Source organism: Trichechus manatus, unplaced genomic scaffold (genome assembly GCF_000243295.1).
Source record: "Trichechus manatus latirostris isolate Lorelei unplaced genomic scaffold, TriManLat1.0 scaffold00003, whole genome shotgun sequence".
NCBI classification, from domain to species: Eukaryota; Metazoa; Chordata; class Mammalia; order Sirenia; family Trichechidae; genus Trichechus; species Trichechus manatus.
The window spans coordinates 7,987,681-8,005,088 of record NW_004443939.1 but is presented as its reverse complement, the minus strand read 5'-3'; the positions used below and the strand labels follow the sequence as shown (position 1 = coordinate 8,005,088).

The following is a 17,408-nucleotide window of genomic DNA, read 5'->3' as shown; positions in this document are numbered from 1 at the left end:
AAAAAAAAAAAAAAAAAAATCACAAAAGGCCGAAGAACTCTTTCTGGAAACAAGTTATTAGGAGAAAAAATCCCTAAAAAAGTAAGGCAACTGTAATTTACTGACTCCAATGAGAAATTGTATAATATCACAGAAAGTATCTGCTTATACTTACCAAGGGTCCATACCTATGCTGCATACTGTATGGTACGTCTTCAAAAAAATAATTATGAAAAGACTCGTTAAATTTTGTTTGTTTTTGAAAGTTACATAGCTTGTAGGTGGGTAGGGAAGCTTAGGAAGCATGTGGAGGGCCTGTTATAATCCCTTACCATGTTTTCAGTGCTATAGCCATACTGCTGTGTCTCCTGGGCATATAAACTCATCATGGATCTTCCTTCTTGAGGCTCAGGTGGTTCACTATCATGTAACCACTGTGTCCCAAAGTGAAGTTCCTCTATGGAGGGAACAGGAGTGGCCTCTTGAACATGCGATGAGGAATACAAATCCACAGACTGCAAAGGATCTTGATACAGATCATATTCTTCATCAACAAGCATTTCTCTTTCTTCACTCATTTCCTGCAATCTAGAAGGCATAATTTCATGCATCTCCCAGGCCTCCTTACTGTTGTCTATCTCTTTTTGTTGGGACTGGAAAGGCATTCCCAAGTCTGGAAATGGCTCATCCACGAGTTCTTCTTTAAAATATGGTTCATCTCTAAATTCCTGTAAATAAAAGATGCAAAAAAAATTTAAACTATACCTGTCTCAAAGCTGCAATATACACATTAACTGGAAAATTAAAACACTGATATACTGCAATATCCTAACCTTATATGCCAATGATGTTTAACGTAAACAGCTTTCCATTAAAGACGAGAAGAAATGTAAGCTCACTTCCACACAATCCTCAACTCAGGAAATGGGCAAACAGTAAAATAAAGCAGAAATTTCTCTTGGCAAGGTAAATGATTATTCTAACACACTCATTATACATTAACCATCTGAAAATTCTCCATCAGCAATAGGAATTTTGTTAAACTGCTACGCTGAATATTTTAACTCATGCATCTTATATAAGAAGTACATAAATACAAGTGCATTCATACTATTACTTACGAAAGCAAAGACTTAAAAAGTCAGGATTTTCAAGATTAAGTAACTCCATGGAAATTATGACTATTCAAATGTTTTTAAAAACATTCTCTGTAAACTAAAGATACAGGAAGCTGTGCCCCAACTACTTTGAGTATAAGAACTTTTTTATAACATACTCATGTAATAGAAATATATTTTTTATCTGAGATTGAAAATATATAACAAAAAGAATGAATACAGTGTGTTTTTAAATGAATTTATATTTTACTAATGAGAATAGCAAATAACTATAACTGAAATTAAATAATCATACATGTGCAGAAGCTTTTTTGAGTTCTGGGGTAATGCATGATGAATATATGGATCTCCTCAGTCCTTGACCTAACCCTAGGGAACCTCTGGATCCTGGGCAGTATAAGGCCCGTCCTTCTAAGCAATCAATAACATTTCTTATTTTAAGTTCTGTTCATTAAGTATTGTTGTTGTTTTTAGTTGCCATCAAGCTGATTTTGATTCATGGTGACCCCATGTGTGCAGAGTAGAACTGCTCCATAGGGTTTTCAAGGTTGTGACCTTTCGGAAACAGATTGCCAGGCCTGTCTTCTGAGGTGCCTCTGGGTGGGTTTGAACTGCCACCCTTTCAGCTAGCAGCCACCCTTTCAGCTAGTAACTATTTGTGCCACCCAGTAAATTCTTGGAATGAATCTATTCCTCCTCATTGCTTCCTTAATGGCAGCTAAACATCACTTTTAAAATTAATACAGTATACCAAATACTGTAACCTGGTTATTGCAAACTAATTGTGGTTAGAGGGTATATATGAACATGTCATACAGTTATGAAATTTCAACAAAAATGTCTATAGTAAAAAAGTGTAATGGACATTATAGGAAAACATCAATTTGAGATACTGTCAACATGTTATACAAAAAATATTACCAGGACAACTGTTATCAAGTAAAGCAAAACCGTACTCTAACTGCAAAGAGCAACGTAAACATAATTCATGCTAAGAATAAAAAGGAAATGCTTCCAAATATGCTTTTTAAAACTAAAAGAGCGAAGTAGGATTTTACTAAATAACTCTTTTCTTTAGAGAGTATTCAATATTAAATTCTTTAGTATAGTTCCATTTTCTAGACATTTTAAATACAGGTCTAATTTCAAAAATTTGTGGTGCCCTAAAATTTTGAGGAATATGCTAGTGAAAGGTAATTAGGTATGTCTGTTCTCTGAAAATGCCTTACATCTGGTCTGTGTCATTTATGGAGGCACTCTGATACAGGAGGGGAAAGGTTGCGTTTAAAAAAAAATAAAAAGGGGGTAATTATTTAGTTTGTATCTAGTCAAGGCAGTGGAGACAAGCTTTTGTCTTCTTTATAGAAACTTTAGCTCAAAGCAAACCACCCAAATGGCAAATAAATTTATTAAATACCTTGGGTGCTTCAAGTATTAAAGATGAATTTATATCATGAATTGTTCCTGAAAGTTCAGGCTTGTCTTCATTATTGCTTGAATGTAAAATACAATGACTTTCTTCTTTTTCATCTTCCTGAAAAAAAAAAAAGACTTTTATAATTAAGAGAAGACTTTAGTTTCAAACACTCTTCAGATTAATTCCCATCTTGACATTAAGCACAAACACACAACAGAATTTACACAAATTGTTTCCTTGGAACAAACTTTTCTTTAGTAATTAAAAACAAAGTCATATTCAGGTCAGAGCTTCTCAAACTTCTTTTCTTTCAAGCATTCCTTAAAGAAAAATCACTTTACTAGGAACAAATTTTAATATTAAGATATGTCTAAACATATACAGGGGTGTTACTCTCAATATTTAACATTGGTACAGTGCAGTCACTCTCAATCAGAATAGGTACATCTACTGTGGTACAAACAAGCTCAAATGCAGTCCCAGGCAATAGCATAGCATTAAGTCCTTGTTATACGTCACAATCTATGTTAAACACTTACTCTCACTTCAGTCCTAACAAGAATCCTATGAGATCAAAATTTTATATGTGTATAAAAATAGTAAACACATACAGTACAATCTATGTTGTCAGGTACAGCGGGTTTAAGCACTTTAAATATATTAATTCATTCAATCCTCACAATAACTCTAAGAAGTAGGTACTCTTATTAAACCTCTTTTACAAATGAGGAAATGGAAGCACACAAATCTGTCCAACGTTACATAACTAGTCAGTTACACATGCAGAATTTGAACTCTTGCTGTCTGGCTCCAGAGCTTGTTTTCTCAGCCACCTTTCCTTATAGATCAGGAAGATGGGAGCTGGTGAGGTTAAACGACTAACTCAAGGATACGAAGCCAATGAATGGTAGAAAACAAGCAAAACCTCACAACCATCTTTCTGAAGAGCTCCAATGCCAGCTCTGCGCTACTAGTCCTCAACACACAGTGCAGACTTTAAAGTTAGTTTACTCAATTTTCAGATCTGAGTGTCTAGAAAAGAGAAGTAGTATGAAAGTACTGTTGTTGGGTGTCATAGAGTCGATTTCTACTCCTAGTGACCACACGTGACAGAGTTGAACCGCCCCATAGGGTTTCCTAGGCTGCAATCTTTATAGAAGCAGACAACCAGGTCTTCTTCCCGAGCCGCTGGGTAAGTTTGAACTGCCAACCTTTCGGTCACCAGCCAAGCTCTTAACTGTTGCAGCACCAGGGCTTCTTATGAAAATGTTACCATCTGTGTAATTCAGGACTTAATAAAAATAATTTTATTCTCCTGTTATATACTCATATTCTTTCCTCCCCAAACTGACATTAGTTCTTCTTATTCACACTCTCTACCTCCATTTCGGCTATGGACTCTGAGTAAATGTTCAGTAAACAGTTGTTGATTACATAAGTGGCCACCAACTGTACCAAGAAAGAGACAGAGAAAGGAAGAGCAAGAGGAGAAAGAGATATCAGAGAAGATCCATGCCTGCTTTCTAGCATGACTATTTACAGATAATATACAGTCTTGCTAAAAGAACCCAGATGTTGAAGAAAGAATTACTTAGTGGTAAAAAGTCTAGATAGTGACCTTTCTCTCAGTCCCTTTACTGGTATCCCACTCCCAAGGATACTGGCAGCCTTGGACTCACTGAGGGAAGCCTGGGCAAAGTTCCATCCCACAATTATTACATTCCAAAACACTTTCAGAGTTAATGCTCTGGGGTCTTGAGGTTTCTGTAGCCCTACCTCTGCCAGTAGTATAAGAATCCACACCCTGTTGGCACTGAGTCCAACTTTTTAAACTGCCTAAAACTTCTTGAAACTGCTTCAAGGTAACGGTCATGCTGTTTAAGTCCTATACAATACAAATAAGTTGAGGATTTCTCCATCAGTGAAAATAATCATCATAAAAAATACAGACAAAGTTCCCTGTAATAACCAAAATAACAACAAGATGAGGTACTCATAAAAATAATAATAGTTTTCTCCTCATTAGTTCATTCAAAAATTAAACTCAGCATCTCATTGTATCTGTTTTGGATATAATAATATCAAAACACCAAATATGCAATAACAACTCAACTCTTAAATCAAGAAGTTGTCTTAGTAATTGTACATGTAGAAACTGTTGAATTAGTGTATGTTTTGCTGTGTATATTCTCCATAACAACAAAATAAATAAAATTTTAAAAAAAGAACTTCCCTTGGTTTTAAACATTTAAAATATCTGATAGGATATATACAGTACACAGACATTTTTATGTGTAATACATGAACACAAATATATATATGGAATCCATAGGTGGTGCAAACAGTTAACAGCTCGGCTGCTAATCGAAAGACTGGAGGTTCAAGTTCACCCACAGGCACCAGGAAAGAAAAGATCGTTAAAAACCCTAAAAGCCATTGAAAACCCTGTAAATCCCAATCCTAGGTATATACCCAAAACAAGTGAAAGCAGGAATGCAAATAGAAACCTGTACACCAATGCTCCTTCAGCACTTTCCACAATAGCCAAAAGGTAGAAACAACTGAAATATCCATCAACAGATTAATGGATAAGCAAAAGGTGGTATATACAGACAATGGAATACTACTTAGCTATAAAAACAAATGAAGCCCTGATGTATGCCACAACATGGATGACCTTGAAAACATTATGCTGCGTGAAATAAGTCATTCGGAAAAGGACAAACACTGTGTAACCAATCTCACGAAACAATTTGCACGTGAACTATTGAATGGGAAACTAATTTGCTCTGTAAAACTTCACCTAAAGCACAATTTAAAAAAAAACGACAAACACTGTGTGATCTCACTTATATGAAATAAGCAAATATACAGAAACCAAAGGTTATTAATGGTTACTGAAGGGAAGGAGGAGGGACTTTTTGCTTAGAGGGCACTGAGTTTATGTTAATGATGGTAGAAAAATTCAGGAAAGTATAATGATAATAACTGCACAACATGAAGAACATAATACCAATTATATGGGCAGAAAGTGTTGAATTGACAAATGCTTTGTCGTGTAATTTTCACAATAAAAATTAAAACCAAACAAAAACCCTATGGAGTACAATTCAACTGTGACACATATGGGGTCACGATGAGATGGAAATGACTTGACAGTAACTGGTTTATATATAAATATACATATAAAAAAACAAATGAACATTTTTAGTATGCTAATGTATTTCATGGAATAAAAGAATTTCACAGCTAGGAAAGATCTTAGGAGTTCTCTACTCTTATTTTTCATCTTCTCAGATCTGAAAAAAATAGGCTTACAAAACTAAAGTTGCATACCTAATGATCAAATTGATAGTATGTTTCTCAAAGTGCAAAATACTGCATCAGAATCACACAGGTGACTGGAAGAGGCATATTCCTGAATACCAAATCAGAACTGCTAAATCAGAATCTGTGAGGAAGAGACCTGAGAAAGAGCATTTTAACCATCTCCCAAGGAATTCTTATATACAGTATATATCTTTAACTTTGAAATTCTCTGGGCTAACTCACAGCAAAACTAAGCACAGAAGCCAGGTTTCCTGAAATCCAGGCAGCACTCTATTACACCATGCTCTCTGTTTCAGACATGCTGCATGCAACCTGAACAAGTTATACCAGATTAAAACAGAAATATATAGCATCGTGGCTAGGAGCACACGGTCGGAAGCCACCCTGCTGGATTCATATTACAACTCTGCCCCATACTAGTTATATGACCTTGGATAAGTTGCTCAACTTTCTGCACCTTGATTGACTCATCTATAATGAGAATAATAAAAGGTGTACTTTTTTGTGAGGATTAAAATAGTTAATACTGGTAAAATGTTTAAAAAATACTGACTGGCATATAGCAAAACCTTAATAATATTTTAATATTATCTGAAAGCTATTATCATCAAGTATTTTTTTATATTGGGTAACCTCAACAGCCCCATAACTGTAATATGGCCTTCAGCCATAACAATAATCTATCCCAGTACAGAAGATTAAGCAAAAGGACAAATTCATATAGGTGATCTAGATGCTAAAAATTACAAGGCATTTTAATGGTAAGAAAAGCATATTAAAATCTCATATGGTTAAAATGATACGGTTAAATGATTTCACCTTATTATGCCATCTCATCATCATCTCCAAATGAAAAGTTAAAATGTATAAATACATTTATTTTAATTTACATTATAAGAAATATGACAAGAACATAAAGTCTGTACTAAAAGCATGAAGATGAAAATAGTAAAACCGGTGGTTTAGTAGTAGTAATGTTAGCAAATGGCATTTATGTTAATACTGTGTTAAGTACTAAATGAATATAATCTTCTTTAATCCTCAAAATCCTATGAAATAGATAGTATTTTTTTCTGATTTTCTAAATCAGGGAGATTCAAACAAAAACTTGACCTGAAGGTCACACAGATAGTAAGCAGCAGAACAAGGATCCAAGGCCAGGTATATCTGTCTCCAAAATTTGTGTTCTTAACTATTACATTGTTAGGACTTCCTTTATTAATAAAATTCGACACTTACCACCAAAGGCTTACAGATGCCAAGGCGGACAGTCCCTGGTGGCACAGCTTTCAATACTTCCACAGCTTCAGCAAGCGTGGCGTTGTCCAAACAGTATTCATTGACTGAGACCAAGCGATCTCCAGGTAAAAGCCCTCCATCTCTTTCTGCCACACCATCCGCCACCAGAGAACGAATCACGATAACTGATTTTGTAGAATCTAAGGGATCCTAAGAATCAAGCAAAGAAGAAAGATGACTTATTTCTCTGAAAATAAATATGCAATCTTAAAACAGTTTATGTTTACTGATGAATCTCATTTGACTATTGACTTCATGTGTCCAGCATTCTGGACAAGGAGGTCAAAATAAACTGAAATATCACTCTGTACTGCTTGTATCAAGGTGAAGATATAAATAACCTTAAGAATTTCTATTGCATGTCTAAGTGTTCAATACATATAATTTCTTTTACAAACCTTTGGTGACTGAAATTTTATTTGACCACAAGAGGTTTAGGGAAAATTGGGTTAGATCTTCTAATATCCTCAAGCATAGTCATGCCATGGAGCAAAGACAAAGCCCATCTATCACCCCTCTTGGGCAATAAGTAGGCTCCAAGAGTAGCATACAATGGGAAATCCTACTCCATTCATTTGCATTCCACTGGTACACGATCCCCTTGCTAAACCACTGAAGTTTAAAAAAGACATGGAAACCATGAAAAATTCCACCAATACGTTTAATATGACTTTTATTTTAAACGATATGTTTAAAAAAATAACAATCTAAAATTATGACATGATACAGATGCCATGGTGTAAGTATGAAGTATGAATCTGGGAAAGTTGGAAGTTGTCAAAAATGAAAAGAAATGTATGAGGATAGATATCCTAGGCATTAATCAACTGAAATGGACTGGTATTGGCCATTTTGAATCAGACAATCATATGGTCTACTATGCCAGGAATGACAAAATGAAAAGGAATGGTGTCACATTCACTGTTAAAAAGAACATTTCAAGATCTATCCTGAAATATAATGCTGTCGGTGATACGATAACATCCTTATGCCTACAAGGAAGATCAGTTAATACAGCTATTATTCAAATTCATGCACCAAACACTAACGTCAAAGATGAAGAAATTGAAAGTTTTTACCAACTTCTGCAGTCTGAAATCGATCAAACATGCAATCAAGAGGCATTATAATTACTGGTGATTGGAATCCAAAAGTTGGAAACGAAGAAGGTTCAAGAGTTGGAAAATATGGTCTTGGTAATAAAAATGACCCCAGAGATCTCATGATAGAATTCTGCAAAACCAACGACCTATTCATTGGAAATACCTTTTCAACAACTTAAACAGCAACTATACACGGTGTCATGGTGAAGAGGAGGGTCAGCAAAAAAGAGGAAGACCCTCAATGAGATAGACTGACACAGTGGCTGTAACAATGGGCTCGAACATAGCAATGATTGTGAGGATGGTGCAGGACTGGGCAGTATTTTGTTCTGTTGTACACAGGATTGCTATGATTTGGAACTGACTCAATGGCACCTAAAGCAACATAGAAACCACTAGATAAGAAGCATTCTAACACACAGAAATATGTGCAAATCTGTTTCATCCCTTTGGAGGTCCCCATATTTCTTTTCATTAACCTCTGAAGATAACACTGACATTCAATAAATATAACTGGTTAATAAAAATTCCCAAGTTAAGGATCCAAGTTATGCCAGGTTTTTTCTTACTTAAAAAATATTCCCACTATTAATTTTTATTTTATTCAACAAACACTGATATATAGCACTTATATATGTCATGCTCTGTTCTAAATGCTTGAGAATCATTAATTAACTTTACAACAACTCTATGATGTAGGTAAATTTATTATCCATATTTTACTGAAAAAGAAACTGAGAATCAGATACTTCAGGCAACTTGGCAAGATCACTTATTTGGTAAGTAACAAATCTGAGATTCAAACCCATACAGTCTGGCTTCTAAGTCTGTATTCTTGACCACCATGCTTTGCTGCTTGTTCCTTACTTCTGACTAAAATAATAGTGAGAAGAAACTGGAGACAAAGAACTGTGAATGAAAGATAAAAACATATTCACATTGAAATTTTATGGTTGAGAAGCATCTCCTTAATTTGCCCTAAACCTCAAACACAGGAAGGGAGAGAAAAAATAATTAAATCTTAATCACAACATTTACTTTGGTTTTTCTATTTTGGTCCAATTATCTCATTATGCACATACTGTTCCATAAAGGCAAGAGTTGGTAACATGAGATCCCACTACTGTTAGCTTCTAATAAACCCTTTGTGAGAAAGTAGAGAGAAACTGCCAGGTTTTGTGTTAGAATTACAAGACTCTGCAATTAGCAAAGTAAAATTTTGCCAAGTTCCAGCTGATGTCTGTTTGAAGTAGCTGATGGTTCTTCTGATGTTTTTTGATCCAGTTTTCTATACCTCTGTGTTTCAGACATGAGCATTCATTTTTAAAGTACCGCGTGAAATTTTAACCAAACAGACTATACAGTTGGCCTTCTGCAGCTGTGGGTGTCACCAACTATGGATAAAAATATTTGGAACAGGAAAAAAAACAAAACTTTTTTTCTTGTCATTATTCCCTAAACAGTATAACAACTATTTACACAGCGTTTACATTGTATTAGGTACTATAAGTAATCCAGAGATGATTGGAGGGAGACTCATTAACAACCTGCAATATGCAGATAACACAAACTTCCTTGCTGAAAGTGAAGAGGACTTGAAGCACTTACTGATGAAGATCAAAGACCACAGCTTTCAGTATGGATTACACCTCAACATAAAGAAAACAAAACCCTCACAACTGGACCAATAAGCAACATCATGATAAACAGAGAAAAGACTGAAGTTGTCAAGGACTTCATTTTACTTGGATCCACAATCAATGCCCATGGAAACAGCAGTCAAGAAAACAGACGACACATTGCATCGGGCAAACCTGCTGCGAAAGATCTCTTTAAAGTGTTCAAAAGCAAAGATGTCACTTTAAGGACTAAGGTGCACCTGAACCAAGCCACGGTGTTTTCAATGGCGTTTTCAATGGCCTCGGTGTTTTCAATGGCCTCGTATGCATGCGAAAGCTGGACAATGAATAAGAAAGACTGAAGAATTGATGTCTTTGAATTATGGTGTTAGCAAAGAATACTGACTATACCATGGACTGCCAAAAGAACAATCAAATCTGTCTTGGAAGATGGACAGCTAGATTGCTCCTTAGAAGCAAGGATAGTTAGACTTCTTTCTCACATACTTTGGACATGTCATCAGGAGGGATCAATCCCTGGAGAAGGACACCATGCTTCATAAAGCAGAGGGTCATCGAAAAAAAAGCAAGACCCTCAACAAGATGGATTGACACAGTGGCTGCAACAATGGGCTCAAACATAGCAAAGACTGTGAAGATGGTGCAGGATCGGGCAGTGTATCGTTCTGTTACACACAGGGTTGCTATGCATTGGAACCAACTCGATGGCATCTAACAACAACAACAGAGATGATTTAAAGTACACGGGAGGATGTGCATAGGTTATATGCAAATACCATGCCATTTTATATAAAGGACTTGAGCATATGCTGATTTTTTTATACATGGGGGTCCTGGAACCAGTCCCCCTTGGATACACGACTGTATTTAAATCAAGATCTACACCACCAATTCCTTGGAAAAAAATGCCTTCAAACATAACTTATCTTTCTTTAACTAGCTTTCCTTTCCACCCCCAAGTCAAAACACTTTTGCAAATTTCTTACACGCTGTGACGTATAACATCGCATATTTATGATAGGATTAAAAGTAAAATACAGTCATGAAAAGTCATTAATAAAGTACATAGTGTTAAACTATAATTACACCAGCATTTTCAAGTAGAGGGAGCTATTGCATAGACAGAGGACAGAAGAGAACCAAAAAAAACGTATAGTGGTATATCAGCAGGCAATCAGTGCAGTAATATAAAAGAGCTGTCTATTTTGTCACCGGCAACCATGAATCATAACACACTTTTCATTCTGAAATATGAAACCATTACATTTTAAGTTTGACACACTAATAAATAAGCTGTACAATTATGTCTTTCATTTAGGATGTCAGTTTTTGATGAAAGGCTTTTTTATTGGGGAGGAAGGGAAACTACATAATAGCTTATTTTCCTCATGAAATGCACAGAGAGTAGGTAGCATTACTTCATATTAATAATTACTGAACTTTCTCAGAGAAAAACTCCAACAGTAAAACATACCAAAAGCAAATAAATGACTTCACTAGGCTGGTGTGAACAATCTCTACAGTTTCATATAAAATTGATTCCAAAAGTGCTAGTTTTAACCCAAATAGGTAAATAGGCTTTCAAAATTAAACCAGTTGAAATGATAATTAGAAACATTTTAAAGGAAAATTAACCAGATAAATAATGAAAATAAGAGTTCTATCCTTGAAAGATTAACGATTTCCCTTACTGTAAAAAGTCACGGTTGCACGTATTTACACAAAGTGCAGTCTTCTTTAGATCCCAAACTAGTAGCAGCTATGCTTGCATACTAAATTTATTCAGGTTCAGAGCTGAATAAAACGAATCTACCACTCCTTTTCCTGGAGGAGGGAACCCAAAGGCAGTTTGTCACTTAAAAAAAAAAAAAAGACAAAACCACACATTTCTGAAGATGCCCCATTATTTATAATAACTAGTTCATTTTCTATGATGACTTTTCTGACTGTGTGACTTCCCACATAGCTGAATGAAGCTGCTGTAATGAATAACGGTCATTCCCTTTCATAGCCATCACATGTAGCAGCCACACAACGGAAACACAGCAGCTGCTACTGCCTACTGGGGCAACTGCTATTCTTGAGACTTTTCTGCCTAAAAAATGCTTGAGAGTCAGCCAGATTCAGTCTGCTTCTCCTCAGAAAGGTCTGTTTTCTGAAAATATAGCCCACAATATCCTTCCCCTGTTATAGCAAACAAAATGTTATAAAGATATTTCTCCTGACCTCTATCTAACCTCTAGACCTTAGGTGGATTTTTAATGTCTCCATCGGCTTTTACCATAATTTTAAATCTTTAATTCTTCTTCTTTTGGTAAATAACACTGCAAGGAACATTGTGTTCAAGAATTGAGATGTTGCTTAAGACTAAATAGCCAACAGAGGGCACTAAAGACCAGTCACAGAACACAAGAAATATCACCAATTACTAAACAAGCCATTCTCTTGAAGGAATTTTTTCCTCTTTATTCAAAAGCCTTTCTGAATTATTATTTGAATTATTATTGTTAAAAACACTCTAACAATGCCCCCTACGTTTGCTTCAACTCAACCATTTATGAAAGCTGTTCCCTACAGCTCTTAAAATATTACCAAACTCCTATAACCAAGCAAGAACAGGCATTAGATTGGATGAAATACTTTTTAACTTTCATCAGACTACTACAGCAGAAGGCAGAAGACCTGACCTGAATTCTATACCTCACTACTTAGCTATGAAATCCTCGGTGAACCACTTAACTGCTCTGTCTCTCAGATGAATAAAATTACCCTGCTTGCCTGAAGAGAGGTGGATAAAAGGATTTGTGAGATGGTTCAATGTTGGGGGAAATCTGAGTTGACAGACTCTTCTCCTCTTCTAATCGCTAAACATACACCTAAGCACTCACTAATTCTCCCTCACTCCTCCACTGAGTTGCTCACTAAGGCAGATCAATTTGATCTTCTAGCTCTTCTACCGGATCCTTCCTCTCCATTTCCACTGCCACTACCTTGATTCAGACTCTCATTACTTCTCACCTGTGCAACTGATATAGTCTTCCAACAGGTCTCTCTGTGTCTAATACTGGCCCCCTTCAGTTCATTCTCTACAATGATAATGAAATTATCTTAAAAAATAAAAATCTGACCCCAGTTCTTCCTCTGCTTAAAACAGGTCAGTGACCCACCATAGCTTTTGGGATAAAGTCCTAAGTCCTTGGTAGAGAACTTCCTTTATGTCTGCTATTCAGTCTCATCTCCTCTCACAACCCCTACACATACCACTGGCTGCCCCTGTTTGCCCCACACCTTGCATCAACAATATGGAGCTATTGAAATTCGGGCACTGAGAACTGCTTTTAGCATACTTTTTGACAAGTACATGCCATTCCATACTTTCCCTGCCTCATTGCCACTTACCTGCATCTTTGCCACCAGAATCAGCTCAAGTCTTTCCTCCAAAGCCAGGCCTCCCCTGACTTCCCAAGTAGACTCAAACACTTTCTACTCTGTGATAGCCTTAAGCCTAAAGAAGACCTTTCATTATATTATTTATCATAATATGGGTTACTTATAGTACTTGACTTCTTAGAATAAGTTAGTCCTGCTAGATGTATCCATAGCACCTTCCATTTTCCCTACTATAATACCATTAACATTTCACTGAAATTATTTTAATTGTATTGTCTACTAAAAATAAGCTTCATGAGAGCAAAGATGTGTTTGCTTATTTGCTGCTTCATTTCCAATGCCTACTACAGTGCCTGGCACATAGAAGGTACTGAATAGTAGATGAAATCTTCAGTGACTTAATCTATCAAGTTTCTCTCTCCAAGAGCAAAGGCTACATCCCATAATATACAAATAACTACAATAACTGCTAATATTTATTGAGCTCTTGTCATGCTAGGCACTGTACTAAGAATGTTACATATTTTAACCCATTTAATCCTTACACAGCCACCATGAGGTAGGTACCATTATTCTCCCCATTTTCCACATGAGGAAACTAAGAAAGAGAAAGATTAAGTAACTTAACCAAGGCACACAGTTGGTAAACAGCAGAGCCAGAATGTAAACCAGCAGCGTCTATGCTCTTAGCCACTAAGCAATGATGCTGCTTTACTGTCTTAAGGTAGTGAATGTCAAAAGAAGGTAAATATGTTGGAAGAGATATTTACCTATCACTTGGCCACTAAAGGTTTACATTTCAGAACGTCACTGATGAAGAGGTTAGAGTGCATAGAATGTGCAGCATGCCTACATTAAAAAGTAGAACACACATTCATTTGACAAATTTTAACTTCCATTTGCTTTCTCAAGAATACATTCATTTGGTGAGCATAAGAACACCTTTACATGAACAAACATGTGAAAATCATTATCCCCAAATGAATGGGATTCAAAGGTCCCAAGTACCTATAAAATGTATCATATGAATATTTGTGTACATTCCCACAGATCAAAGAGACCAGATTTCACAAAAACTAAAGCAGAGTGCAGGAGTGTCACCTGGGACAGGGATGTGGTTCAGTTGGGAAATGTGGCTCTGTAAGTGGCAAACACAGCAACTAGAAGACGTGGATAGCTCTGGCCACAAAGTTGCTTTAAAACTAGAAATACAAATACAAGCAACTATGGTAAATTTAGCAGAAAGACATGAGACAGAGAATGTTATATAAAGAACAGACAGAAGGAATTAACACGAAGAAAAGTAGTCACGCTTAGTAAGCTGGCAAATGCCAACTTAAAGGGGCATTTTTGAAAATAGGAGAAGCATAAGGCACACACCAAGGACTGTTCTTATGCTAAACATCTCTATGCTTTGTAGTGCTACCCCAGTGAAGAAAACCAAAAATCAAGATGTAACAGTGACTTAACTACATAGACTCAGAATAACCTTTGGGCTCTTTTTTCTCTTCCTATTCTGTGTTTAGCGCCCAAATTTTTAAAAACATCAAGCAATGGAGTAGGAATTAAGAGACCACAAGAAGGATGGCAAAGAGATGGACTACAGTTTATTTCAGATAAAAACTTGTCTACAAATTACTTTTGATAATTCTGACACATTGTCAACTGAATGTATTAAAATATAAAAGTGTACCACTAAACATATTTCACTCATGAGAGGAAATATTGATAAGTCATACGGTCTTAAATCTATGTCATAACATACGACTCACCAGCATACCTACTCTTCAGCCATGCTACAGGAATCCTTCACCAAGATGATGAAATGATTCCAAGGAACGACTAGCAAAACAACTTCAAACAACTCTGAAATATAAAGTGCTCTACAAATTAATGGAAAAAATCTACCAACCAACCAATAAACTCAATACTATAGTAGGTATTATCATAGAATTAGGCTATTAAGCTTCATTCCACAAATATTTAAGTGCCAAAAAGTATGTTTCAAAGACAATTTTAAAAGATCTCTATACACTAATACCTGGGTAATATTAGGTATTAATACCTATGTAATAATTGATAAGTGGATTGTTTCAACTCAATAATGGCCAGCTGACAAAACTATGAAAGTAGCAAGCTGCCAAATTCTACTTTCTTACATAGTATACTCTTACATGTGGCCCTTATTATTCAAACTACAGAGTGTTAAGTTAAAATATAAATAAATAGCTAAATACATTTCAAAATAAGGCCTCAAAGATGTTGCTAAGAACAGAGAATACACGAAGAAAAAAAAATTAAGTTTAAAAGGGAGATAGCTAACTATTTCACCATGGAAGTAGGTAGAACAAGGGAATTGGGTACAAAGACAGTCAAAGGACAGGTTCTCTTGTGTGCACACAGTGATCTACACATCTTAAGAAAAAAACAGTGAGCTACCAAAGCTCTGGTGCACAGGTGATATGAATTAAAATTTCCATTGTGAGGGATGTCAGTCAAGAAATAACAATTCAAAGATTTACAAAAAAGGAGACAACATATAAGAGAGAGACACAAGGAAGGAATTCAATCTACTAGTGGTAGGATGGACTTGGAATAAAAGTCAACAAGTTCCAAGCCCCAGTTTGGTCACGCCCTGGCTGTTTACAATTTCACAAGCGTCTTCATTTCTCTGAGTCAGTCTCCTCACATGTAAAATGAGAAAGTTGGATACATGACAGTTGTGATCCCTTCCCCAACTGTAAAACCCTATTAACTAATAGATCTCTTGAGTCAAATTTGTCCTTAAATTTTACCGAAACATTCACAAAACCACTATAAAAGGTAGGGAAAGATGGAAGTTAATTCAAAACACAGCATCGGCAATGAAAAAGAAGTATACTATGGTCACAAATACAATATAATTTTAGCTGGTGATGTCTTTTAAAAACTCATAAAAAGGCCACTGCCTATGCAAGGCCCAACTTTCTAGGTTTTCCACAATCAAAACAGAACAAAAGCATACAATAAGATATATACATGACAACATGTGGCCTTTTTTATAAGATGAAACTGTAAGATTAACACCACTTTTTTCTCCCCCCTTGCCATTTTACAATACCAAAAAAGACATGTCAGAGGCCATTTGTTGAAATAAAGTTTTTCAAGTCATTAGAATAGTTCTGGATTAAGATAAACCAAACACCAAACCCACTGCCGTTGAGTCGATTCTGACTCATAGCGACCCTACAAGACAGAGTACATCTGCTCCATAGGGTCTCCAAGGAGTAGCAGGTGGATTTGAACTGCCGACCTTTTGGTTAGCAGCTGAATTCTTAACCACTATGCCACCAGGGTTTCCCTGGTTTAAGATAGTGGGTTGTAATTAATTATTCTAAAAGAGCTTCTGATTTGACCAACAAGCTAAGTATCTACTTTTAAGAAACAGAACTAAACTTTTTATAGTGAATGTAAGGCAATAAACAAATGATTCTAATAATGAGCAAGCTATCTTATCTACAAGTTAACCCCATTTTTAACTATTTCGTAATATGGCAACCTATTACACTAATCATATCAGTTACCACAACACCATCACATTCAAAGTATAAGTGCCCACAAAATACACTCCGTTCACTCCAGATAGATTAAACTGATACAGTTCCTGGCTCCTAACATCTTATTACTTCCTATTTGCTATTAGGCATAGAGAATAGATTTTTCCACACATCATAAACAGAACTAAACAGTCCCTGAGCATCAGAGCAAGCATAGGACATAAAACAGTAAAAAGTACAATGGAAGAGAAGTAGTAGACAGAGGAACTTCCTAAAAGACCAAAATATATTCCAAAGTTGGCGGCGGGGGGGAGAAAAACTATACGACCTTGCATAAAATTTTATTCAATATGGCTTTGTATTTTTAAAATCCATTTTTAAACATCATAATTATTAAAATGGTTCAGGCAGGAGTCCTATGGAAATAACATCTTGAAGACTTACTTTCTGGTATCCCTTTCTAGTCTCCTACTGGATAGTTTATTTGGATGTTTCGTCCCTTGAAAATTTTATGTCATACTGTGATTGTTCACAAGTTTACCATCCAGTCCTGGTCCAGGACTTTTGCTGGATGTAAGGACACACGGACACACACG

General features: G+C 35.9%; 1 protein-coding gene across 1 annotated transcript in view; it reads right to left on the bottom strand.

The window, feature by feature from the left end:
* The window catches only part of PATJ (PATJ crumbs cell polarity complex component), a 431,680-nt gene that overhangs the window by 276,582 nt on the left and 137,690 nt on the right, over positions 1 to 17,408 (bottom strand). Inside the window, exons 18-20 of the mRNA XM_023730369.1 lie at positions 7,084 to 7,293; positions 2,515 to 2,631; positions 312 to 707 (exon numbers count right to left, since the gene is read on the bottom strand). Of these exons, the coding sequence (XP_023586137.1) occupies positions 312 to 707; positions 2,515 to 2,631; positions 7,084 to 7,293 (723 nt within the window). The remainder of the gene's footprint in view (positions 1 to 311; positions 708 to 2,514; positions 2,632 to 7,083; positions 7,294 to 17,408) is intronic.